This window comes from Ooceraea biroi, chromosome 4, assembly GCF_003672135.1.
Source record: "Ooceraea biroi isolate clonal line C1 chromosome 4, Obir_v5.4, whole genome shotgun sequence".
Lineage (NCBI taxonomy): Eukaryota > Metazoa > Arthropoda > Insecta > Hymenoptera > Formicidae > Ooceraea > Ooceraea biroi.
In genome coordinates, this window is record NC_039509.1 from 2,219,354 (window position 1) to 2,244,804 (window position 25,451).

Here is a 25,451-nt window from a genome sequence, read left to right on the forward strand (position 1 = left end):
TGTCCGCCTTTCATGAACGCGTCTTTCATCAACAGCAGTAATGGCGTAATGAACAGATTCGTTTCGGAGAAACTCGAGTAATTATTTTCTCTTTTAGATTTTCATGAGTTTTTTATGAGCTACAAACCTTTTGCACAGAATTGAAAAAAATTAGGTTGAATATTGATCTACCGATTGCGATACATTCTCTACATATGTTTCTTCAAAACAGAATTTTGATACTTAACACATTATCATTAATAAGACTCGATAAATTGAGTAGGCTTACTTTAAAAAGATTTTTTCGCGATTTTATTCGAGCGGTTTTCCAAAATGCAAATCTACCGCGTATTCTGATTGCGACCATGTTAATTTGGCGCAATGGCCTTATCGATAATACCAATTATGCCAGACGCGTGTGCGCTTATAAGCCGCGTTAGCGAATAATTAGAACAATGAGCGGCGCTGATCGTTGGTCGTGACTAAATTTAGTGCAAGTCATTAAAGCACCATGTAAATCAGTCGGGCACGTTACTTCGTTATTTGCCCCAGGCCGATGACCCCGTCGACGCACAACTAGGAACAGCGAAATTAACCACAGGAACAACACATACGGCCGTCCATCCAGATATAGCCAGCGTATTACGCGTGTCCTTCCTCCGTCTCGTAGAGGCCCTGGCGCTAGAAGCCAAGCTTTAGTCTCGCCCCCGTGATACTCGATTTTCCTATTACGAGCATATAAAAGCACCTCGAGTCCAGAAGCGCGAAACGAACGAGCCGCGACGAAGACCTCTGACAGCACCTCGTCTTGAAGTTTACGCTCCTCGAGTGCTAACGTAGCTTTGACAGTCCTGGCGTAAGTGGATGGTCATGATTTCGTGTGCCTGCGTAAATTGACGGGAGATTAGTGGAACTCTGAAGTGTAACATCATATCAACGCAGGGCGCGAGCTCGAGCAATATCATCAATGATGAATATCTCCGAATACCAGAACCGAAAGAATCCAGATTGCCCGTGACGAGTCAAACATATCTATTTACGAGTATACGTATAACGTCGTTATATGCTTTTATAACATCGCACAGCGCTTAATCAACGCTTAATCAGAGAGAATATTCTATTGAGAAAATATTACATTTTATGATTTGAGTTCTGCAATTTTTGGAGTAATTGATAACTTTGTTTTTAAGAGCGTTGCTTTTTATTCTAAATTGTTTCTATTAACAATTTTATTTCATCACGATAATTCTGTAAACGCGCTTTGTACTCAAGGCGAGCAGGCGCCTCGACAAACAATGTTATAAGTACGCGCGAAGGCGGCAGTTAATGATTATGCGAGACGCACATCTCGCACGAGGCGAGTCCGCTCTTCCATTTAAATAATTCCGCCGACGAGTCGCCTCAATTTGTCCACTTGCTCAGCCTGATACCCCCTAAATAGCGGTAAGTACGTTGAAGGCGTACTCGTAGAGGCAGGAAGCGACTCGTTTTCACGCATGAGCGTCGAGCTTAAAAAATTCGACGAGATTTCCCGGAAAGCTCTCTTCACTCTTCTTGATTTATTCAAGAGTTTCGAAGAATACTGTCTGAAATTATTATAAACTATCTGAAATTATTCTGTCTCTCATAATAACATTCTTTGTTCAATGTGATGCAGTCTAATGATTCATCAGAAAGAGAATTTGCCGCTGATTCTCATCTGAACTCTTTGCTAGACGCCATTTACGCCGCTCGGTTACACCAACATCCGGCTCGCATGTCTGATTCCTCCGCCGAAACTTCGACGAAAGGTTTGCCATTAAAAGGCGAGCAAACATTTACCATCCGCTCCAAGTCCACTTCATCATCGCTCTCGCAACGTGTTCGCTCCCATAGAGTCAATAAGAAAAATATTGTCGAATTGTGCGGGATCGGTTAGCGGCCGAGGTGAGTCGGCGACTCAACGAGCTCTGCCTTTCACCTTCCACCGCATTATTATTCCTGTGTCGCGAGAGCTGCTTCTCAACGAGGCGAGTTTGCTTGCCGAAGCCCGGTAGCAACCGGACGCGGTTAACGTCCCTCGGAGAGCTCATCGGCGGCGTGTCGACGTTTGCCTTTTTTTTTCTGCCCATGTCAGAGTGATTCCGCTCGCTGACCCTCGTTTATAATAATGATGTAATTATGCCGGCTCCGCGCGCGATGACTGCCAAAACCGAGCGGAGGTGTGGCAGAGTGTGTGCGTTAAGTCTGAATCACAGATTTCTGCTCTCTCAAGGATGATAAATATGAAGTTCATAAATGATGGATGAATTATACGTACATTTTAATTTGGGGTTTATCAATTTTTTACTCGTGCATGTTGATGCATACTATCATTAAATATCACAAGATTGATGTTTTTAATTAAAGACGTCGAGTAATGAATGAAACATTTGCATACGTGATTGACAAAAATTAGAGTTTAAGATAAGGAGATTGTAATTCGCGCAATTTATTTTATAGCAATTCGCGTTTTGCTTTATTTTATCATTCTTTCATTTCAGAAAAATCTTTTTTTTCTATAAATAAATTCCTTTGGTATATTCCTTGATGAGAGTCACAGTCTCTTCATTCAGAACTCTCAGAAGATTCAGAATGTTCTGAAGGACACTTTGTACAGAACGGGACAACGATTTTCATTGAAACACAGGCGAGCTTGAACGGCGAACACATTAGAAGACAATAATCCTTGAATGCGTCTGCGGCATGTGCCGTTGAATGAGGCTTAAAACGGGTGGGTGAATTCTCGGCATGTAAATGCGTACGACAACGGCACAATGAATCGAGTCCTCGCGACCGGTTGCGTAAGCGGAAGCGTGCGTTCGGTTGTACCGGTGGCTAAGCAAGTTATGCATTCGACTGCACTGACAAGAGTGATTTATAATGGCTCGTGTTGGAGCATCATGACAGAGAACAAACAGTTTACCAAGAGAAACTTTCCGTATAAAGATGAGCAAAAATGCGAGTACCAGAGGGATTAAGATTTAGCGATCTACACACGCGTATAAGTATCACAGAATTGAATCGAGCTGAAATGTTTTCAAGCAGTGCTTCTTAATATCTCGTTTCAATCTTGCATACGCGAATCGTATTGGAAAATAGGAATATTCAATTGCGCAGCGCGTGTAAGACGAGAAAATTGTAGTCTTTCGACTCGAACAGGAGAATAAAGAGATTCATATCTTACGTTGAGGTATCTCTTACCGTGAGGTCATCATTCGCCGTACGTCTCTGGTCTAACGGCGCCGGGTAATGACGACTGCGAGGAGCGAGATCGCGAGACCACGATATGGAAAAGCCTCGGGTGCTCCATAGACCATGGTGTAAAACCACGTTGTCGATAATCTGCACGATGTGTCCGAGACGGAGGTCAGATTCGCAGACACGCGGCGGAGGTCAATGCTAGTATACGATCGTAAATCGATAGGCGTGTGACGTGGGGTTCTCTCTCGTCTCTTCCTTTGGTGCTCGTTGGTGTCGAGCGTCGCACCTCGTAGACGTGTGAAGCGAACCGACCCGTAAAAGCGATCGGGCTTGGCGTCGACGCGACTTTGATACGGGACATTTTAGCGTGTGTCACTTAAGTGGGACGCTATTTTCTCGTCCCGTCCATTATAACGACATAATATCGATGGCAATATCGAATGCAGGCCGGTCGGATGCACCTAGTTGCGATAAGGGTCAATGAAACTGTTTACGATCGTTCCCCTGCCCGCTGGTTGGTCGTCCAGCGAGGCCCGTTTCTCCATATACGAAACTCGACAAACTGGTCGACGGACTTCTTTGCAGAAATTATTCCGTTCGCAGTTGGATACTACATAAATTTGAGTTGAAGAACGCGGGTACCTGACCTTCTTTTATTTCGAGATGTCGAAATGTCGTGGACACGCTTGCGTGTCACACGGAAACATTTGACTCGGTTATCACAATTGATTCCTCCACGAGATAATTAAAATCCTCGTGATGATATCTTTACGAGGCAAGCAAGATATAGCTTGAGGATTTCGTTATTATTCTTTCATACGTATATTTAAAAAAAATGTAAAAAATATACGTTCTATCATTGAAGAATAATTTATAAAAGGGTATTTCTCCAAAACTTCTGGGAACATAATTCGAGCGCGATGAATGTCTTTTCTGATCCAGCTGTAATTGACGATCTTGCGTCTCTCCTGATGTAATAACGCTGACTGATCAATTAATGCGCTTCATGGCGGAGAATGCTAGTCAGCACAGTGCACGACCTGTGGAGTGCATCGATCTGTGGAGTGTCAAGAAGTCTAGTCGTTATCCGGACGAGTCGCGACAAGACGACAACAATTTCACCGGGGATTCACGGATATCCACGAGGGTTCTCGTCAAGTGTCGTCTCCTGATTTACCGGGGACTGCTGGCAAGTGGGTCGATCGTGACTAACCCGCGGAGCTTACATCGTTCGATTCACATCAAGCCTGTCTATCTGTCGAGGGAGAACGCGGCGAGATTCGCGTGATATCCATTAAAAGCCATTACGATATCAGTCCGAACGATCGCGCGAGTAATTGATTCTCCGCATGAACGTCTCCACGTGATAATCTAATCCAGATCAGAATCCGCGATTAATAACGCGTCTTGCGTATATATAATGCGCCAATTACAGGGAGCGAAAGCCAATCGGCGTTGCGAGGTGAACGAGGCGGACACGCTTCTCCGAAGGCGGGAACAATTAGCAACACGGCGGATGAGCAACATGAACGGGCGAAAGTAGGGGGGTTGCGGGGGCGGCAGGGAGGAGAATATCCGCGAGAAAACGATTGCGGGGACGGGGAAGCCGCGCGCCCATATCTCGCCGTCGCTAATTGCGATGGTAATGACGACTGCGCGGTAATTAAGGACGAGTAACGTCCGCTCGACGTGGGATGACATCATCTAATGATAGCAGCAGCAGCACGTGTCTCGGCAGACGCGTAACCCCGCGACAAATAAGTACCATGACCGGCGACGGTCAGCGTATGGCGCCCATGGCGTTTCAACGGGGAAGAGCCGTATGGTGGTTGCCGATTTAGGTGGCTCACGATTTAGATGGGGTTCACGATCGCGCCTGCATAACGAGGCGAATCGAAAACTTGATTAGAGAAGCTGTTTTTCCGCGCCGCACGTGGCGATCAGCCGAGCGTGGAGCGCACTCGACTAATTATCAGATGCCGGTCAGATATCGCGCTTCAAGGTCGTCTTTCACCCTTTCCTCTCAGCAGCTAAATCGCGCGTTAAAAGCGTACTTTCTCACCGTTCTTATCCCGCGGCCGGATATTTGAAGCTTGACGCGTTAGCTCGGCGAATCTTGCATTTGCGGACAACACTAGGTTGCAAGGAGATCCGCGTGGCCGTGGAGAGGTACGTGCGCGTTTATCCGTTTACGCTATAATAGCTCTCATTAGTGGTGGCAATGTGGGAACTCGGATGATCGGTAAAGCCTTGACGGAATTCGCTATACGGCAGTTGACTCATGTTTTCTGGCCGTTAATTGTGGTTGATAGCGTAATTCGCGAGTGGAATACGGTTGATTTACAGCGCGCGGCAGACGTTGTAGAGAACGTTTAGTTTAGTTTAAAATCAGAAATAATGTAAGTCGATCTCGCTGTTTTGCGGTATATCTGATGAAGCGCTATCTTTTCCCGACGTCAATGCGATACTTTAGATTGAATTTCGGTAAACATGGTCGTTGCGCGAACATAATCTGATATCGTGGGCGGGTGAAGAAACGTAAGACATCCTCCTTGCGTGATGCATCCTTTTATAATGATGGTAATGAAGGGGATAATGTGCCATTATATGACGCGTCGGCGGCGCCAGCGAAATGTATTCTTCGACTCACCTGAAGCGGATATGTACGATGAACTGCATCCTTCACTGCATTATTAAGCCGACTTCGAGAAGAGAATTCTGAAAAAATTCTGAAAAAGAAAACATTTGCATTGGAAAATCATCATCGAGGATTTGCGCTCTTATTCATCTTTTAATTGTCAATTTTATTTCATGTCTCAATTTTGCCAATTTTTCTGTACTCGATTATTAAATATATACGTCAAAATAAAGAAGAGAAAAATCTATTATGTCATTCTCCTTCTCCAAAAAACAAAGCAATGACAAATGGAAGAAGATACGTGAAAATGATATTCCCCGCTATTCGATAAAATTCGATGAAAGATTGGTAAAGTGCATTAAAAAAGCGAATGGAAAAGCATTGCATGTAGCATCCCGAGTACGATGAAGAATGGCAGATGGGTGTTTGAAATTTACTGGAAAAAGTCATGCGATGGAAGCGTTAAATCGGAAGGAATTGTCGTAGATGTTCGAACGCGTATTTTTTCGTGGATGCATTGCGGCCCGCCCTGTCCTTACAGGGATCGCGCCCAGCACAAGAAGATTAATGTTATTCACAGCAACGTCTCGTGTTCTTGATACCCATAACGATTCGGTCACGCGCGCGGTGTAACGTGGTCATCTCTCTCTTCAGCTATGAGCTGACTCACTATTTAACGGCCTTTTAAGCTGCCCGCGATACTAAGCCTTCTCGATAAGACGAAGGGACAAATAGGACTAATAATATCTCTCTTCAATGGATGGAAATTATCTGTACGTTTTATAGAGTGAAAGAGAGGTACCAAATGAAACCGACAAATTATCATGACGTGATTCATGGAAAAAAAGATGCCGAATCAAAGTCAGATTATGTTGTATCATCGTTACGTAAGGCATCGTTTAATCGAACACGTAGCTTTACTTTTACATGTATTATTCATTTTATTATAGATTCATTTTAATGTGATATTATTAGATCTATTGTAATTTATACACTATATTTTTAATTTATTTTAATTTAAGTTATAACATAATTTTTTTAATACATAATTAATACATAATGTATTTTCCTGTGTAAGGATATTTTAATAAAAGGAATGCCATTTTGTAATAATGCGTGAATTTCGTAATTTTGAACACGCAATTAACGTAGCGCGTAATTCCCAGAAATGCCGTTTCTAAACAAGGGAATGTATTAGTTTCCGTAGGCGGTATGTATAGTGTGCTATAGGATTAAACTCTACGTGACGGAACTGCAAGATCGCTACTGTACCGCGAATCGGGTTCATTGTGCTGCGAGACAAAAGATCCTCCGCGGAAATCGTCAGTCGATTCGTCCGCCGTAATTACGACGCTGTTAGTTTTAACCATTGGCATCCCCTCGAAGCGATTTTACAACCGCTAGAGCATTGTCTATTAGGACGCATGATATTGAGCTTTTACTCGTTGAGCGCTGGAATATCTCCCGATCAAACTTCTCGGAATGTTGTTAAACTCGATTGCTGAACATCTTAAATAGACGGCGGTTCTCGAGATCTGATGAAAGGCGATTTCGTAGCTGTCTAGAGCGTGCTGGCGCATTGATCTCACGAGCTGGATCTAAATCAGGCTCCTCTGGACTTGATAAAAATCCCGTGCCTCGTGTAGTTACTCATAGCTGCTGGTATTCATGTTTCTTGCGTCGAATTCACACATTGAGAAGAATATCACAACGAAAAGGAGATTCTTATTCCATTTATATTTATATACTCTCACACGTAATTAAGATGGCTTAAATGCCTAATTTTAATGCTTCATCATACAGTGAAAGTAGAAAAGAAAAAGAAAAAACTTATTAAATCAAATATATTTATGTATAATTTAATTAATTAATTATTACACATTAAAACGCTTATTTTCGTTTGTTCGTTTTCTAATCCTATCAGTTTGTTCATTTTCTGTACATAATCAGATTCTTCTATAGAGTCTCGTAATTTTAGACAAATTTTTCAAAGACGTTTCCCGTCTTCTCGCACACTCATTCTGCACATATATCTGATACTCTGTAAAGTCGGAGTGTGGAATCAGCTTTAGGGCCGCGCGATGTCGGCGGCAATGGCGGTGCAGCATCTGCAATCCCATGTTATCTTCTCGCTTGGCGCTCGGCCAGTCCCAGTGTCGTCCCTTTGGCTATTTCTCCCAACGGGCGTTGTATCCCTTGTGGCAGCCGCTCGCGTGGTTATTTTCGCGTGACGATGGCGACCCGAGCCACGACCGCTCTCGTGCTCGGCAATAACGGATTATTCCGTATCGTTCGTGCCGGAGGTTGCGCAACTCTGCTTTCAACGTTGCTTGCAACGATCTGCTAGTCCTCCGCTTGACAATGACGATGAGGACGATGTTCACAGTACCCTTCGGAAGGCGCTAACGTAATTAATTAGGGCAAAGGGAACGATGCGAGCGTGCACCGTATCGCGTCGCGGGGACATTGTAAATCATCTCGGGAAGTTTTACGATCGCTTTTAGCTCTATTAGAATGAAGTCGTTCACCTGTTGGACTATATTTGACCACGGACAGAATATAAAATGAGAGAGAGAGACGCATGAATAATAAGCTCTTCTAATCGATATTAAATGATTATATTATCATATGTCATCGCGTCGATGTGTGTCTCTCTTACGATTCCGAATTTATTCTTGCCGGATGTAAAAAATTCAAAGAGCTATAATTATTCTTGTCAACGAAGGAATATTTCAAATCAGATCGCCGTTGTTCCATGAATATGAAATAAATTCGTGTCTTTTACACCTTCTTTATCCTCTGATAAAGAAGGTGTAAAAGACACGAATTTATTTCATATTCATGGAACAACGGCGATCTGATTTGAAATATTCCTTCGTTGACAAGAATAATTATAGCTCTTTGAATTTTTCTCTTTAGGGTTTCCTAAAAAAAGAGAATAATTCGAGATCAAGTTTTATCAGAGGGAGTCGCTGCATCGCAGAGTATCTATCGCTCGATCTGAGAGTGCTTTAGTTCTGACTCAAGCAAGTCGCACAAGCGCCAAGAACTTTCAGGGACTCGGCGTGGCGCGACGCGGGTCAATTCGGCCAATGGCACTCCCCTTTATTATATACTCTCCAACACACTGTTACTCCTACTGCTGCTGCCGTTGCTGCTGCTGCCGTTGCTGCTGCTGCGGCCGATGCGTTGCACATTCCGCCGACGTCCCTCCTTCGCGGTATTTCGAATGTGCTTGCGCGCACGCAAGTGCATGCGTGTGCGCGCGTCTGCATCGTGGGCTCCCTCTTGGAATAAGAGTGCGTGTCTCTTGGCAATAATAACCGTCAAGGCGTGAGAGAATGTGGAGGCTGACGTCATTCATTCAACATTCGCGATCCATCGAATGTGTTGCCGCGCGACCGCAGCCGCCACTCCGCAATCCGTATATTAACGCAATGTCGATGTCGCGTTGTGTAACTTGATCGGTCCCGTCCTTGACGATAACAGCGAAGGTGATATCGATTTGTCGGCAAAACGAGAGACGCGCTTTAATTTCTGCCGGTTTAATTTCTGTCGGCTCCACTCGTGGAGAAGGAATCATCGAAAGAAAGAGAAAGCGTACAACGCTACGCCGGCGCCGCAGTTAAAGATGAAATAGATGTAAATTTAATTAAGAGTTCAATTTTCATTTTATATTTATTTATTATTTTTTATTTTATATTCCGCGACTCCACTTGCATGCGTATAATTGTAAACATAGATGGTATCAGATTTTTCAGAAGGAACTTTGCTAATGGAACGGTGAGGCTCACGACGTGGCCTTAATATACTCGCGGAATGTTGGCAGAGCCTTGCCAAGGTAAGAAGCCGTTTCCGGGGTGAGGCAGAACGCCGACTCCCAAGAACAATATCTCTCTTATGGAATCTGAAAACCCGTGTCAGGAACTTCCACCCTCCCGGCGTACTTTCCCACGAAAGGCAAAGGAGGCTTGCCTCCTCGCCGGAACAAACAAAGACGTGGCGTACAGGGGTAGCGCGCGATCGATAAGAGGAAGAACTCCGAGATCGCTAAAACGTTTCTTCCGCGCCCTCACGTGCTGCATGCTTTCTCGCCACCCGTCGACTGATTAGTAGGCGCTTCGAGGGTCTTCTTAGAAACGCGATCTAAAATCTTCTCACGATCTTCTCAGTTCTTGCATCAAAAAAATTTTAATGGAATATGGATTTTTGCATCTATATTTGCATAATTGTTTAATTGATTCTTATTTATTCTAATCATTATTTAAAAATTAATATAAAAATTAATATTATAGTTTAAACTAAAATCAGACTTGTGGAAAGCTTTGCAGCACTTTGCGATTTACATATTTTCACTCGTATTTATATTTTACGAATCGGCAAAGAGCGACAGCTGCTTGAGCGTCTCGTAAACGGAAGTTAGCTTTGAGCTGCGATCCAATGAAGATTCCACGAACCGTATCCGATCTCCTTCTAGACGACGAGTTATTTTTGTCTGCGTAACGCTCCTCGCGAAAGTGCAGCGCGATCGCTGCAACGCCAACCGTGAATGCTCCCTGACATTTTCGCGACGCGAGGAATGCCTCCCACACCTCTCGACGTCAGTAATTTACAGAGCACTCTGATTTGTCGAGCAAAACCCAACGGCTATGTCCGGGTCTTATCATCGTCGTGACTGAAATCACATAAGGACACACGTAACGAAGGCTGACGTGTCCTGCAGATGCAACGTGACCTAGGTGTGCTGTCCTTTTTTCGGATATGCCGTCACGATGATGCTACTGTGCCGAGATACGTGCCTCTAATGTAAAATAGATTTGCGGTTTTCGCACCGCGCCCGTTACTCCCCTGCGAAACTCGTCGTATTACTCGAATAGAGAATGAGGATGAGGAGAAAACGCTGGGCTTTTCCGTTTCGTAACTCGATGACGAGTCACTGCACTTTTCCGGATTTGCATTACGGATTTGTTGAATATATCTAAAAATTTTTGCAAATGAAAGAATTCTGTATAAGTCAAAAAGAATTTATATAAAGAATTGATATAAACAAATATATGTTTCTAAAGAGAACTTGATTTCGTGATATTCTACATATTTCAACATTTTTCATAATAAGTTTACTCAGGAAATAAGAGGGGCTGGGTTAAAAATGGGCAAACCATAACGAGAATATATCAGTGGCAAACCACTGATCCTAACTGTATTTCGTGTACCTAATCAATTTAGATCATTGTCCCGCTCCTTCGTACAATGTAATCAATCTTGGTTTTCAATTAAGGACGCCAACGCTCCGACATTCTATTTCAGTTTAACAAACAGTGTGAAATATGTTACTTACGAAAATGAAGAGGTAACTAAAACTGGTAAAGTAGCAATCTTAACTTTAAAAATCCAAAGAAGAATTTAATTAATAATTTTTCCTGATATAATTGATATTTTATGTATCCTTCAAATCAAACTGTTCATTTATTTTTTGAACAGAAAAAGAGAAAATTGTTGACCGAATTTTATAACGTCTGAAGAGAAATAAACAGAATTTTATTAATATCCTAAGAATTTTATTAATGCAATAATCCATAGAATTTTCTTAAGAATAAAAACATACATTTTGCAACCAACGTATACTATATGTTTAGTGACATCCACACTGCAAGCGTAATGTTCCATGACATTAGTCCCTCTGAAAGAACGCGTGGGTGCTCACAGAGTTACATGGATTGAGCAATGGGACACCGTGGCGCCTACAGACTAGGTCGTTGCTAAGGGAGTTCAGAATAAAGTCATAGAGAATGGGGCTGCACCCTAACTGGAACGCAAGGGTGTCGGTATCTAGTGGTCAGCCATTAATCTGAATTCACGGAGTTCTTTCCGTGTAATCGCATTTTATTTCACTGCAAGGTACACGTGTACTCGAACGCTGCGGCAATTAAATATTATTAAATATCATATTTGTTGTGTTACCTTCCTATTAATTAGTTTATGTAACCAGAATGTTACACGTTTATTCTATTTATTCCATTCTTTACGAAATTATCTGCATCTATAATATTTCGTATCAATTTCCGGATTGAAGGATTTTTACACGCAAATATGTTTTTCGCCAATTTATTCATTCGTTTTTGCATTTAAATGATTTGAAGATCTATTTACGATAAGCTTCGTGAGATTGATATGATAAACGCAGCTGGAGAATTTAGGTGGAATTTTAATATCATATTCACCCAGTTGGCTGCCGTTCACATCACTCGCTGCTTAAATTCGCTTTCGCAACACCTGCCAATTGATGAAATTGCAGCCGTGCAACACGACCGAGCGTTCTCCAGGATCTATCAATCAATAGTTTTAAAAATTACGCCAGCTTGGAATCGACGGTTTCAATCACGATGAAAGACAATTTGGCGTCCTTAGCTCACGAAGTTATCGACTGCCTTTTACCTTGTACACTCGAAACTCGAGCTAACTACCGTGCCAGCTCGACTTTGCACGACCCATTTTTTCCCACGAACAGGGCGTGGTTACATCAGCTAAAATCGAACAGTGTGTATGACGCCTTAGCGTGAAGACGCGCCTCGTCTGAAAATGAGACAAACTGACGACTGGCACGCAGAGCGTTCCCGGCCGCGAAAGAGCGATTTCGCCTCTTCCGCCTCCACAACATCTTCAACAATGACGGAGAAGCCTGTAACCATTGTTCAAAACGATGAGCCGCGTATTATTAGAAAGCCAGTGTGCGCGCTTATGCTCCGTCCCAAAATCGAGCGCGATCATGCACCAGAAATCTAATTTCGACCACTGCACGCACTACCCCTCCGCGGGCGGGCTAGGGGGTACGCACGATCGGTTTGTGGTTTTAACGAGCAGCTGATTGCCGACTGGAACGAGTTGCAGCTGGCCGGGCGTCCGAATCGCTCGAAAAAACGATTGCGTGTACATGATCCAATTGATGCTGTCCTTCGTACAAATACGCGAGTGAAACTGGAATGTGTTTCCAACCGCTATTACCGAACATACTTTTAATAGATAGAATAGGGGATCGAGATAAACACTCTCGTTCTCTATTGATTTTAGTGGAATTACGGTGCGCAGAGTACACCGTCACTGTTGCCACGCGATAATTTTTAATGCCCAGAAATTTATTTACAAAATTATTTATTTTTTGCATAAGTTGCTTGCGCAACTTGTTATTTTGAAGTGAACCGCGGCCACGGCATTTGTACATAGTCGTTGAAAATTGGGAAATTTTCGTGTAAATTTACTTTTTTGGTAGTTTTATCTAAGTTTAGTATTTTTTAGTATTTATTTATTTGATGTGAAATATAGTAAATTATTAAATTTGTCAAAATTAATAATACATCAGCAAAGTATATTATTGATTATGATAATTTTTGTTTTATTACCAGAAAGACTGATTTGTATTAATTTCTATTACTTATTATCTCTATTTTCCTGTTTTACATTGAAAGCTGCTCACACATGTTGTTATTCTTTTCCGTTTCAGGCTGGTGCAAACCGACCAAGAGTACTGAGGACGACGATTACGAAGATGATACTCCGTTGGAAGAGGAAGATGAAGAGGACGAAGAAGCGTATCTTGACAATGTCAACGTCGCCGAGGCACCACCGCAAATCTTATCAATGGCAAAGAGTATTCGCGTAAAAGCCGGAAGTACCGTTCTGCTACCTTGCCAGGTGATCCATGCAGGTTTGTAAAGCAATAATCCCTATCTACTACAAGGCTTTTAATAAGTAAAAAATACTTACTTCTTTTCCACCGCGAGAAAGTGATATAATACTGTTTAAAAAATGTTCCTACTTTCCTCCTAATTTATTATCTTGTGTAAATTTTTCATTTCACAAAAAGCTATATCGATAGAGTCGAGCTTGAAAATACGAACTCATAGAATTCATCGCGGTACGTTCCAGAAAATTATGCAATCACGTGGACGAAGGATGGCGAATACCTGTACTTCGGTGGGCAACCGTACATATCGGACAAGAGGATCGTAAACTTGCCGAACAACAGTCTGGTGATCCACAATGCATCGGTCAATGATACATCCAACGATTACAAGTGCACTGTCCTGGCGGAAAATAATTTAGTGATCACCCATCGTCTGCTGGTCGATCCCGCACCAGAGAAAACGCACCAGCAATCTGTCCCGCAACACTCGCATAAGGGTATAATTCGCGTGATGCCCTCGAGGCGAGTCGACGTGATCCAAGGGCACAGTGTCAGACTTGGCTGTGAAACGGACATCCAGCCGCCTCCTGAGATCAAGTGGTTTATCGAGGTAAAAATTTTGGTTAAAAAATCAAATAAAAATTTTGAATAAAAAAATTATTATACATTCTCGTCAATAACGTATTATTCAGTTATTATTTATCATTTAAATATTATTATTTATTTAAATATTATCATCATCATAATAAAACATCAGATTTTATTACCGATAATAATATTGGTAGTTATAAATATCGTAAATAGATATAGCGATTAAAGAGAGGAAGAAAGACGATCAAACAATTCTGTTATTCCTTCGTAGAACAAGAAAGTGAATAGCTACGATCCCGATGTGACCGTGGATGGCAATTACCTCACGATAAGGAAAGTGAGCAGGTCTCACAGTGGTCTGTACCAATGTCTTGCTGAGGATGGATCGAAGCAGCCGGCAATGGAAGCAATTGCCGTTGTCGTACATTGTGAGTGGCTTATTTTTATCCAATAGCCGGCCTATTATATACTATACCTTTCTCAGGCTGTTCAACGTAAGCATTATGCATAACTATATTGACGTTATTGATTAACACGTTTATTTTTTTTACAACGCAGACGTGCCCGAGATAGAAGTGAAGAGGAACATAGTGCACAGCGGCGCCGGTATTGAGTCGGAGATGACGTGCATCGTGAGCGCTTATCCGGAAGCTATAATAACATGGTATAAGGGCGACAAAGAAATCATGCATAAGAAGGGCTCGATAGTGATGCATCACGGTGTGATGAAGAACAACAAGACCAAGCACGTTCTGAAAGTCTTGCACACCCTGCCGCGGGACTTCGGCGAATATAAGTGCCGCGCGCAGAACACAATTGGCCAAGATACGAAATCAATTATTCTAACTGGTAATTGTCGTCAAAGCACATCGGAGATTTATGAAATTTATCGTAATCGTCGAATTATTGAAAATTAATAAAACGCGAATAATCTTATTAGAGATTTGTAGACGCATCATCTTTTTTTGAGTAGTTTCGTGAATCATTAGGAAACTGAAATGCGAAGGGGATGCTTACTCACACGTGCATTTCAGGAGCACCCTCACAGCCAAAACTGACCGGCGCCGAGATGACCAATGATGACATGGCGATAATTCTCAAGTGGCGTCTGGAGAGTTACTCGCCGATCAATGAATACAGAGTAAGTGATGTTCATCAAGAATGTATTATTATTATTATGTAGAGCTGAAAATTGATGCAACAAAGGCAAAACAACTTTTCCATCTTGCAGCTGCAATATCGTCGCGCAGGCGATGACGTGTGGAGTGTCGTTGAGCCCGAAGTGAAAGACGGTAAAGGAAATCAATTTACTGTGGAGCATCCGATCGGAGATCTTCAGCCTGGATCGTACGAGGCGATTTTCATGGCCAGAAATGCATTCGGATGGTCTCCGCCGTCGGAGCCGCACATGTTTACTGGAGGTATGTATTATTATGCTATTATGCTAACCCGTTTAGTTGTGATATAATTCAATGAGCATAATAATTTATGCTTTGATACAAAATACAGTATTTTATTTATTAAATATTTATTATACAATATTCATTAAATATTTCATATCACGCAGAAGTCATTTTCAACGCACTACAGATTTAATCAATTACTCTCGGAATTGATAAAAAATTACAAAAATTATTAATTAAAATATTAGTGTGAATGATAAAAATGGGTAGAGATTTTAAAGCTACCTTTCTCTTTCTTTTTTTCAGATTCCCCGCCCGAAATGGCACGGAAAGGTACAAATAACTAAATACTTAATAATTTTTTCTTATCGCGCTGAGAACAGCGCCGTTATCTCAAAAGGTTTCTTCAGTTTTTAACTTCCGCACGTTTACAGAGGGAAATGCAGCAGCTGTCCAAATTCGGCCTCCCGGAGCCCTTTTAGCGTTGATCCTAGTCGTTTTATCTTGTGCCTTCCCAAGTCTGTAACTTACTTAAACTCTGTAAACTATGTAGGTAAATATATATACCTGGCATGAATATACAGACGATATTGATAAGCGTACAATGAATTTATTTAAGTAACAGACGACGTACTTATGTTGCAGGTAATTTGCTGCAGCCAAAGCAACCACCAGCAAACTTCACGGTGGGTTCATTAATAATGTGGGAGCACTTAGGGGAGGCAGACACATACGAATCGTTTATGCAAACTCTATCTAGAAATGCATTTTGCAATTTCTTGCATATGCCACGTAACGTAGTTTACGTAACGAATTCTTCTCAAACGGGCATTGTCACACGTTGTTACATATATACAATACACGTTACGTGCGACACACGATATGTATAGCAGCTTTTTCTTTTTCTACGTGAAATTTTTTTATTCGACGCTTAATATAGTCAGCATTGATTTATACGACTCGCCTAGGTGTTCTATCACGACGTAAGGAAAGATGAGCATTTTAACCGTACTCCATAAAAATCACGAGTAATTATTAAGGGGTATTGTACTTTAAAACAATATACATATATATATATATATAAATATATTTATACATATAAATATATCTATCTCTCTATACGCACACATACACGCACGTACATACGGATACATACGGAGACACGGCCACGTGTATATGTATGTACGTGCAAACATATTATATAGTATTCACTGTACATGCGTAGGCTCACAGAGACACATAATCATGTTATTATAATTTATTTTTGTATGCTTAAAGACAATTATTAGAATCGCGTGTTCAATGATGTCGCTTGGTGCCATGTGTACACACGGATCTACTTCTTCCAAAAGAATAGCGCACGGAAATGGCATATCCGATCCGTTTTCCACGGTGCATGCGTGAACTGCGAGGCATGTACCTAAACTGTGTAACGGCGGAAAACTAAACGTATGACAAAAAGATACGTTATATATTATATTACGATAATACGTCATGTATACCGAGTCGACGCAGAGCACGGAGTGTTGGGAGCAATCATATCCACCTATATACCTATCTGCGATTGTCGTGTAAGAATTATACAAGAATTACGCGTTAACTTTACGTCCTCGAGTATGTTTGCTCCCAACGAGAAGGCAAATTTTTTTTATTTACGTACTACGTTTTTGAATGCGTGAATATGCGAATGATTGATGACGAGTATGCATGTGAGAGTGACGTTCTGTAACGTTTTCCAGGATAGTTTGCTAGCTTGTAGCGCTGATACGTTGTTATATCGATTTATAATTAATGTTACACGCAGTACTTTTAAACGTAAAACGTCGTACAAAAACAATTGCCTATTCTAGAAATATGCTTGACATAGATACGAAGAGTAGAATTACAGCTTTGTACGTACACAAGAGAGCCATATATATTTTGTAAAGTACCCGAAACATTTATTTGCACGATAGAGTACACCTGTATGTGTAACTTTCAATATATCTTAGGACGATGTGTATTTTATTTTACATTTTACATTGTACCGTAACCGTATTTCTATACTATCGCAAACTTATTTCTGGAATTGGATTTTTGTCGAGAATAAAATTTTCCTCTAATGTCAACAAAAGTCTGTAATCGCTATTTCAAAATTGCAAATACTTGTTGTAGCAATAGCATTAAACCATTATTTTACACTGTACTTATTACGTCCAGTATGTCACGCTATTTTAAACTTGTCGATTTCTAATGCACAATTCCGCAGAGTTTCAAAATGTACGTGAGCGAAAATGGTTAAAATGTTATAGGAAACATGCAATTGAGCAGACCTCTAGGAAACTTTTGTTATCGTTAATTAAATATTAAAATTTCTCGAAGTTGTGCATATTTGACGGACACGATTGAAAATTGAGAATAATTGATACAAAGATTAAGTACATACATTTGCATCTAGATAAATATGTGTAATACATTTTATTCTTTCACGCCATTTTGTATCCTAAATAGCATCTTTTCAAATTAATTGCAGCGTTTTAAATTTGTGCAATTAAAAAAAATTTTTATGTACATAAATGTTTATCTTAAAAAGTGTTGGCAATATATATAAAGAAACATATTAGAATGCTTACAAAACATTATATTGATACGCAACATACCTGATGTGCATATAAGTGTAGCTTCTACTGTTGCCTTAATCAATGTAACATGTACAATCAAGAAAAATGAAAGATACATTAATTCATAAGATTATACTTGCAGATGAATAATAAATCTAGTACATCAATAAAATGATAAGCATTTCATTGCAGCGAATCATTAACACACCATCAAAACATTTTTATTGCCTGCTTCCTAATTTTTTACTTCTTCATAAAAATTACAAAAGAAAATCTCTTTTATTCATTTAATCAGTAAATAATGTGAAATATTAGTTCACACTTTGCATTGTGTGGTCAATAACGTTATTAATACTAAACACAATAAGTGAAACTAACTAAAAAAATGTAGTAAAATAAAATCAATATTTAACGTACAAAAATGAAACATACATTGAATACTTCGTAATAAATACATTTAGTAAACATTAATAATATATATAATTATCATTAACATTAACATTAATAAATAATTAATTATAAGTAACTGTTTATGTGTAAAAATATTTATAATACAATTGCATAAACACATTAGCTTTATCTCTCACTGACCCATTTAAGTAATTACTTTCTGTCTCTTATTTGTAACTTCCGAAGTCTGTATTTCTGGTAATCGACTTGACGCAAGCGTCTTCTAATAACATCATCAAGATTTGCATTTATTTCTGAGTATGTAAAATAATAATGCTTGACTCTGCTTATCTAAAACAAATTTTAACATCTTCTAAATAAAAATTGTTAAGAACAGAAATAGTTATAAGTAACAAACTACCGCAATATCAACAAATTTTGTGCTACAGTCTGTGACAAAATCCTGTCATAACTAATATGTTTAATACGATAAAAAGACATTACTTTTTATAATGTGTGTACATTCATCTCCATGCGGTAATAAATAAAGCTAATAATAAAGCTAATAAGTAAAAAATAGATAACTAAAAAATAAAACATAGGAAAACAATAAAAAATCTCAAAATCCGTGTCAGGAACTTCCACCCTCCCGGAAATGTTGCTTTAAATTCCGGCTCGTCCCAACACGAAAACCATTTTCGAGCTTCAATAGTTTGAATAGTTGTTGCCAAGAATAAATTCCTATTTTAAAGACATTCCTCATAGAATACAAATAGTCAAAATAATGCTTTGAATACATATCAATTATGAAAAGTTGAATAACCGGCAAGCACAGTGCAGAGGTCTACAATGTTGTCACCTCTGTTATCGAAGTTTTCTCAGGTGATATACTTTATATTCTGCATAATCAATTTTAATTTCTGTTTTTTGAAGTGTGAGTGTGTCATGACTGTGTAAATTTATAGTTGTTATTGTTTTGAGAACTTCAATATCAATTTCGCATTTGGCATCAAAATAGGTCATCTTTGGTAAAAATATTATACTGATATTATAGTGTCGTGGCACGACATCTTTTGATAAACGATAACCAAATTCGAATCTCTATATGTTTTATTTTTGGTAGACCGATCTTCCGCGCTTGTATACATGTTATCACAGTAGTAAATATTATACCAATTAAAAATAGTTGAAGGAATGGAATGCCAAGCTTCGTTTTAAATATCTGCAGCAACATGATCAGAAAAAATTCAATAAATATAAAAATATCGTGTACATCCTTTCATAAAAATATAATTTTTTTCCCTAATCTTGTCTTTCAGTAATAAATCGTATTATTAAAAATGCTTATAAAATCCTTTTTCGCAAGATCTTAAAAAGTTTAAACGTTTTGCACGTTGTATGTCACATATATATGACATAAAATGTCATCTCACGACAAATAAATCAAAACATCGTGCTTTTCTACGTGCTTCTGGTATCTCTACCGTACTCCATTGCTTGCCCTTTATACATTATTTTATCTTTAAATGGAAATAAATATATCAACTGTTTCTGATGACTTACCTAGCTGCATCTTGAAGCGTAGAGATTTTAATGTAAGTATAAAGAAAGATCCATATATATATACTTATTATTTGTTATTACCGCTAAAACAGCTCTTTATGCTGGTAACATATCACTACGCTATTATCGTGAGTAAATCTTACCACGGCGAAGGAATACGAATATCTGAACTGATACAAGATGTATAAATAATATGTAAACATGTGTATGATCACACATGATCGTTCTCTCACAATCAGACGCTAAATATATTAAGCAGATTTGAAGACACAATTGAGAAGTTTAAACTAACTTGTACCGAATGATTAGATTATTACTGTATGTTAAATAATATTTTATTACATTAATTTTGTCTTATATTCTTTTTGTAATGTTTGAATTAAATTCAGATACGAATTCAAATTTAAATTTAAAATAGTGGCGGGAATTTGAAATGTGAAAAGTAAAGGAAATCATTTTTCACGTTTTCGTTTCTTTATTCTTTCGATAGCGGATTTACTAAAGATTTAAAACTGATGTTATTATCTGTTAGGCATCTCTTAAAATCTCGTTGAATAACAATATAATTTATGCATTCTTTTACGTTACACTCTCCATCATAACCTCAAAACTTTGATTTCTGATGGCGGTGGTACTAGACAACAAATGTAAATACGACAGGAAGTCTATATTCGCGATATTCGCATTGTCCAAGCACGTAACTTTATAATATTCGCATTTTTCGAGGGAAAATTTTGTTTATTGATCAAAGTTACAAACATTTTCACCCGTACAACCATATAAGTATTTATATTGTACGAAGTGTTAAGTATTCTCAGCATGAAAACAAAATATTAGAGTGAGCACGTATCGCGCATACACCCGTATGTGAAAAAGTCAACGTACGGTGAGACGATTCGTTTTGATATACGCGGAATAAAATATAAATATTTCTTAGCCGCAATCCGCAATAATTAAATTACATTAATTATTGCAGTTTGTTTTCTTCTCGATTTATTACTTTTATTTCTATCTTCCTTGAATCAGGTACGTAATTTCCAAGCAGTTGCTGCACAGTTTTAACCTAACACTTGCTTTTGAAATTATCGAGTTATAATATTAATTATATATTTTGGAGCGATATTAAGAGATTGTGCTTATTCATATCTTTATTTTCGAAACGTTGCGTATTGCGCAATTGCTACTAATTTCATAACATCCATAAAAACCTGTAGTTTATCTGTCAATTGCAGGCTGAAAAATGTCTGAGTTTTTGGGTTGTACAGTTTCTGTGAAGTGCATCGATGATCTTGGAACGTATCAAGGCAAAATCATTGATCTGAACAAGAATAGTCTGACACTGGCGAAAGCATTTTGCAACGGCATACCACATACCTCCTCCATTGTTAACTTGAGGTACGTTTGCAGTCTTAACTTGTTTCTAGGATATCATAATGGAGCAATAACAGAATATTTAATAAAAATAAATATTTAATAAATAATAGATATTTAATTACTGTCCGAGTCTTAATATATTGAAGGGACACATCTGGTTCTATTACGTGTTATGCGCATACATGTTTTAAGTACGATCACTTACAGTGGGAAAGATATACAAAACGTGGAGATTATATCAACCGATGATGCAAGAGCTAACATAAATGACATCCAGTCGCAAAGTAAAGTAATCGTAAAAAAGCCAATCGCGAAGAAGGCTGGGCGATCAATATCGGAGTGCGTCTCCATATCCACGGCTCAAGCGGGAACTTCTCAGATACAGACGCACTTTAAGAGGCCTGTAGAACCTACCCAGCAGCAATTGGAGCAGCAAACTCCAAATGGAAAAATTGCTTCGGGTAAACTCTGCGGATGCATAATTTATATTGGCAATAAAATTTATGTAGATTCGTGTTTGAAACAATGATCAATCGCGGTGTGTTAAGAAAGTGTTTCAATTTTTCCCGAAAAATTGAATACACTTATTTGCGATCCCAGTATTGTAAGAGTCGAGAGAAATGTCGAGGTTCTGCTAATCGAGGTCTGAAATTCATATGACGTTAATAGATATGTTCTATTACAGTTGAAAATAGCGCGTCCAACAATAAATCCATTCCGAAGAGACTGACTCACAGGCAGAGAACACTGGAGCAAAAGGAGAGGGATGAGCATACCTTCGGCACCCCCATTGATCAGTCTTTGCAGCAAGACTTTGATTTCGAGAAGAACTTGGCATTGTTTGACAAACAGGTTGATCATTATCACAATTTAAAGATTATTTAATTTACGTCTTGAGACATTACAGTTTTGTAATAGTTTAAAAACTGTATCATATTGTTTTACAGGCCGTGTGGCAAGAGATAAACTCATTAAAGCCGGATATCGTTCGACAGTCGGAGAACAATCGGGGGACCACTGCTATTTACCGACCCGATGAGAACATTCTCGTATCCGAACCTACGGCGCTCAGACAGATCGTGGTGCCTTGTCCGGGTGAAAAAGAATACGTCACGGATAATGGTTTGGTGATTCCTAGCATCACTCTTAATCTTCATCGGCAATTGATAGGCACGGCAGATAGATTGGGTTTGAGTTGGGAACGCAGGGTGTGTATTATATTTGCATAATCATTTCGTATAATTGAATCTAGAAAAATAATTCTAGAAGCTAGAAATGATTTTAAATATTTCATTTTTCATATCTTTTATTTTATTCTGATCGCCTTGATTCTCCGCGAAAGGTTGAACTTCTCGGTCGTGCCGGCGCCGAACTCATCCTGCAACTGCTGGGCGGAAGTCACCGATTGGATCCGAATAACGCGCATCAGTGGCCAACCGTGGTCGCGCTGTGCGGTCCGCATCGTTCCGGTGCCGCGGGCATCAATTGTGCCCGGCAGTTGTCCAGCCACGGCATCAAGACAATCGTGTTCGTGGAGAACGCCGAGGACGTGTTCCTCCTGCAGGAGCTGTCGCTGTACAGGCTGACGGAGAACAAAGTAGAGACTAAGGTCAAGAATTTGCCGTCGCTGGTGGACATGATAGTCGTGGCGCTCTGCGATGAGGACTCGCCGCGAATGATCACGCCGATAGCCAGGTGGGCGAACACCAATCGGGCACCCGTTCTCGCTATCGAGCCGCCGGCCACCGGTACACCGGGTATTCTGAGCAGATTCAGTCTAGTGGGTGCCCTACCATTGTCACACAGTGTCGACAACGGCAGATTGTACCTGTGCAATCTCGCGTTGCCGAACAGGGTGTACTCCGACATCGGAATCACGTACAGATCGCCGTTCGGATCTAAAAGCGTAATCGCGCTACATTCCAATAACTCTTAGCAGATGTTTACGTGTCGCGTCGTGTCTTTCTGAATTAATTTTATTTTAAAATCACGCGTGTAATTTGTAAGCCTTGTACACACGGAAATATTTCATTTCCGGAGCACGGATCGAGTGATGAACAAGTTACGTAATTTTGGCGTTTGATATCAACTTTTAGAGCGTCGTCGATTATTATAATTTTCACATTATTATTGTAAGAATGGATAGAGTAACGCGTACCGTTCTCCTGTAGCTAAATTGTGTTTTGATTACGTGGAGAGGCACGTTAGAAATAACGAAAGGATATCTCGTCGAAGCTACGAAAAATCAGTGTGCTTCATTAGCGTCAGATATACAAAATAAACTTTCTACTGCTTTAAATATATAGTAAGTAGTCAATGAAGAGTAGAAATTACTTCCTTACAGATACAGTTCCATGTCGCGGCGATCTCTCGCGTTGATATATATTTGATATATTTAAATAAAAACCTACACCGCTCTATATTAGCTCGTACCATTCAAACATAGTAAAAATTAAATCGCGATAGATTTTCGTAACTGTATGGGATTGCCTTCATTTTCGTCGAGTAATTTAAATAATAAGAATTTTGTAAGTATATATATATATATATCTTAAAGCACTACAAGGTGTTGATACACACATGGCATAAAAGCTTATAAACTTGAAAAATTGATAGTATCGAGGAGAAAAATTGAATAGAAGCTTACGTATAGAAAAACAAAATCTGTACAGTTTTTAATAATTTGTAACGTACTATTTATGTAATCGTTAAGGAATTTGCGAAACGCACGCGCGGTTAATTAACATACATTTTTAATACACAATTCATTAAATTTAGTGACGAAAGTTTTATCCCTTCACGCACATCCGCAGTTTTGTTCTCCAGTAAGCTCCTACTATGTTCTCAGCATCACCTGTGTTCCAGCGCAGCGGTCGTAATAACGATACAAAAGTATAGTGAAACTATTACAACACTATACGAGTCATCTAAAGCGTTATATCTATACTGCATTGTGTTCCTTTTGTATTGTTCTTTTCTTTTTTTTTCAAATAACAGTTTAGCGAAATATGATATGTATTTCCGACGATCATACATTTATATAATTGTACTTTTAGAAACTTGCGTAACACAACGTTTTCTTGCACACTTAATATTATGAATGAAATCGATACATTAAATAATTCTATAATTGGTGTTCATTTCTAAATGCTGTGCGCACATCGTTGCATTTTAAGCGACTTATTTTAAAATATACATAAAAATGATCAAGTAAAATAGAGTTATTGATATTTATTAAAATTAACAATTGATAATTATGCTCTTGACTTGATAATTAGCTAGCGCCAATATAATAATTGCAAGTGTTTAAATAAATTAGTAATAATAAAAGGAATGTCTAACTCATAGTTATTCGCAGACGTTAAATTTTATGGTCTATACGAACTAAACATGCAAAAGAAGATATAATACATATCCATTTTCATGAAACGTTGTCAATGTTTCCCTTGATTATTTAAATTTATAGCAAATGCTAATTACAAAAATTTATGCATACGATAAAATAACGTACGAAACGAAAGATGGATTAATATGTCTCTATCGATGTTAATTGTTAATCCAAAGATATGTAATAATGATTTACATAAAGAAGGCAATCATGATTTAATCTTTGAATTAATATCGCATACACATGTATAAAAAGATATCTGTAATTATTTTTTTTAGCCTCTATTAATGATCACCAAATAAAAAACAATGTACAAGACAGCGGAATTCCCTTTCCTTTTTATCAGATGAATACTCTTTCCTTTCTAATGAGAAAAAAGGAGATAACTGTATGTATAATAAAAGATAATATTAGATAGATATAAAATATTTTCTTTAATTTTAGAATTATTTGATTATACACATTGTTTGTAGACATTACAGTCCATGGAAATTCGTAGCACTGTCATAAGTTAAAAGTACATGATATATGATAATCATCACTGCAATACGGAACAGCTACAGCTACACGTAATTAGGTTTGTGATGATGGTGTGTGTAAGATAAAAATTATTGTCAATTTT

The 25,451-nt window shown here is 39.0% G+C and overlaps 2 protein-coding genes across 6 annotated transcripts in view; both read left to right on the top strand.

Moving 5' to 3' along the window:
• LOC105283797 (lachesin) overlaps window positions 1–18,299 on the top strand; it is a 64,291-nt gene extending 45,992 nt beyond the window's left edge. The window contains exons 3-11 of one of the 2 annotated variants that reach the window (XM_011346846.3): window positions 13,338–13,541; window positions 13,763–14,130; window positions 14,383–14,539; window positions 14,670–14,960; window positions 15,146–15,252; window positions 15,343–15,532; window positions 15,821–15,847; window positions 15,949–16,067; window positions 16,160–18,299. In XM_011346846.3, the coding sequence (XP_011345148.2) occupies window positions 13,338–13,541; window positions 13,763–14,130; window positions 14,383–14,539; window positions 14,670–14,960; window positions 15,146–15,252; window positions 15,343–15,532; window positions 15,821–15,847; window positions 15,949–16,040 (1,436 nt within the window). In that variant the 3' untranslated portion in view covers window positions 16,041–16,067; window positions 16,160–18,299. The remainder of the gene's footprint in view (window positions 1–13,337; window positions 13,542–13,762; window positions 14,131–14,382; window positions 14,540–14,669; window positions 14,961–15,145; window positions 15,253–15,342; window positions 15,533–15,820; window positions 15,848–15,948; window positions 16,068–16,159) is intronic. The other variant, XM_011346844.3, reaches the window with a different exon arrangement.
• A 2,438-nt stretch (window positions 18,300–20,737) lies between these two features.
• Window positions 20,738–24,939, top strand: LOC105283795 (enhancer of mRNA-decapping protein 3). Of its 4 annotated transcripts, none has more exons than XM_011346841.3 (6): window positions 20,738–20,760; window positions 21,300–21,462; window positions 21,649–21,902; window positions 22,127–22,293; window positions 22,389–22,649; window positions 22,784–24,939. In XM_011346841.3, the coding sequence occupies exons 2-6, from the start codon at window positions 21,308–21,310 to the stop codon at window positions 23,375–23,377; spliced, it is 1,431 nt and encodes a 476-aa protein (XP_011345143.1). In that variant the 5' UTR covers window positions 20,738–20,760; window positions 21,300–21,307; the 3' UTR covers window positions 23,378–24,939. The 4 variants fall into 4 exon arrangements, with proteins under 4 accessions (XP_011345143.1, XP_011345141.1, XP_011345144.1 ...); XM_011346839.3 differs by lacking the exon at window positions 20,738–20,760 and adding an exon at window positions 20,767–20,953; XM_011346842.3 differs by lacking the exon at window positions 20,738–20,760 and adding an exon at window positions 20,802–20,861.
• The last annotated feature ends 512 nt before the right edge of the window (window positions 24,940–25,451 follow it).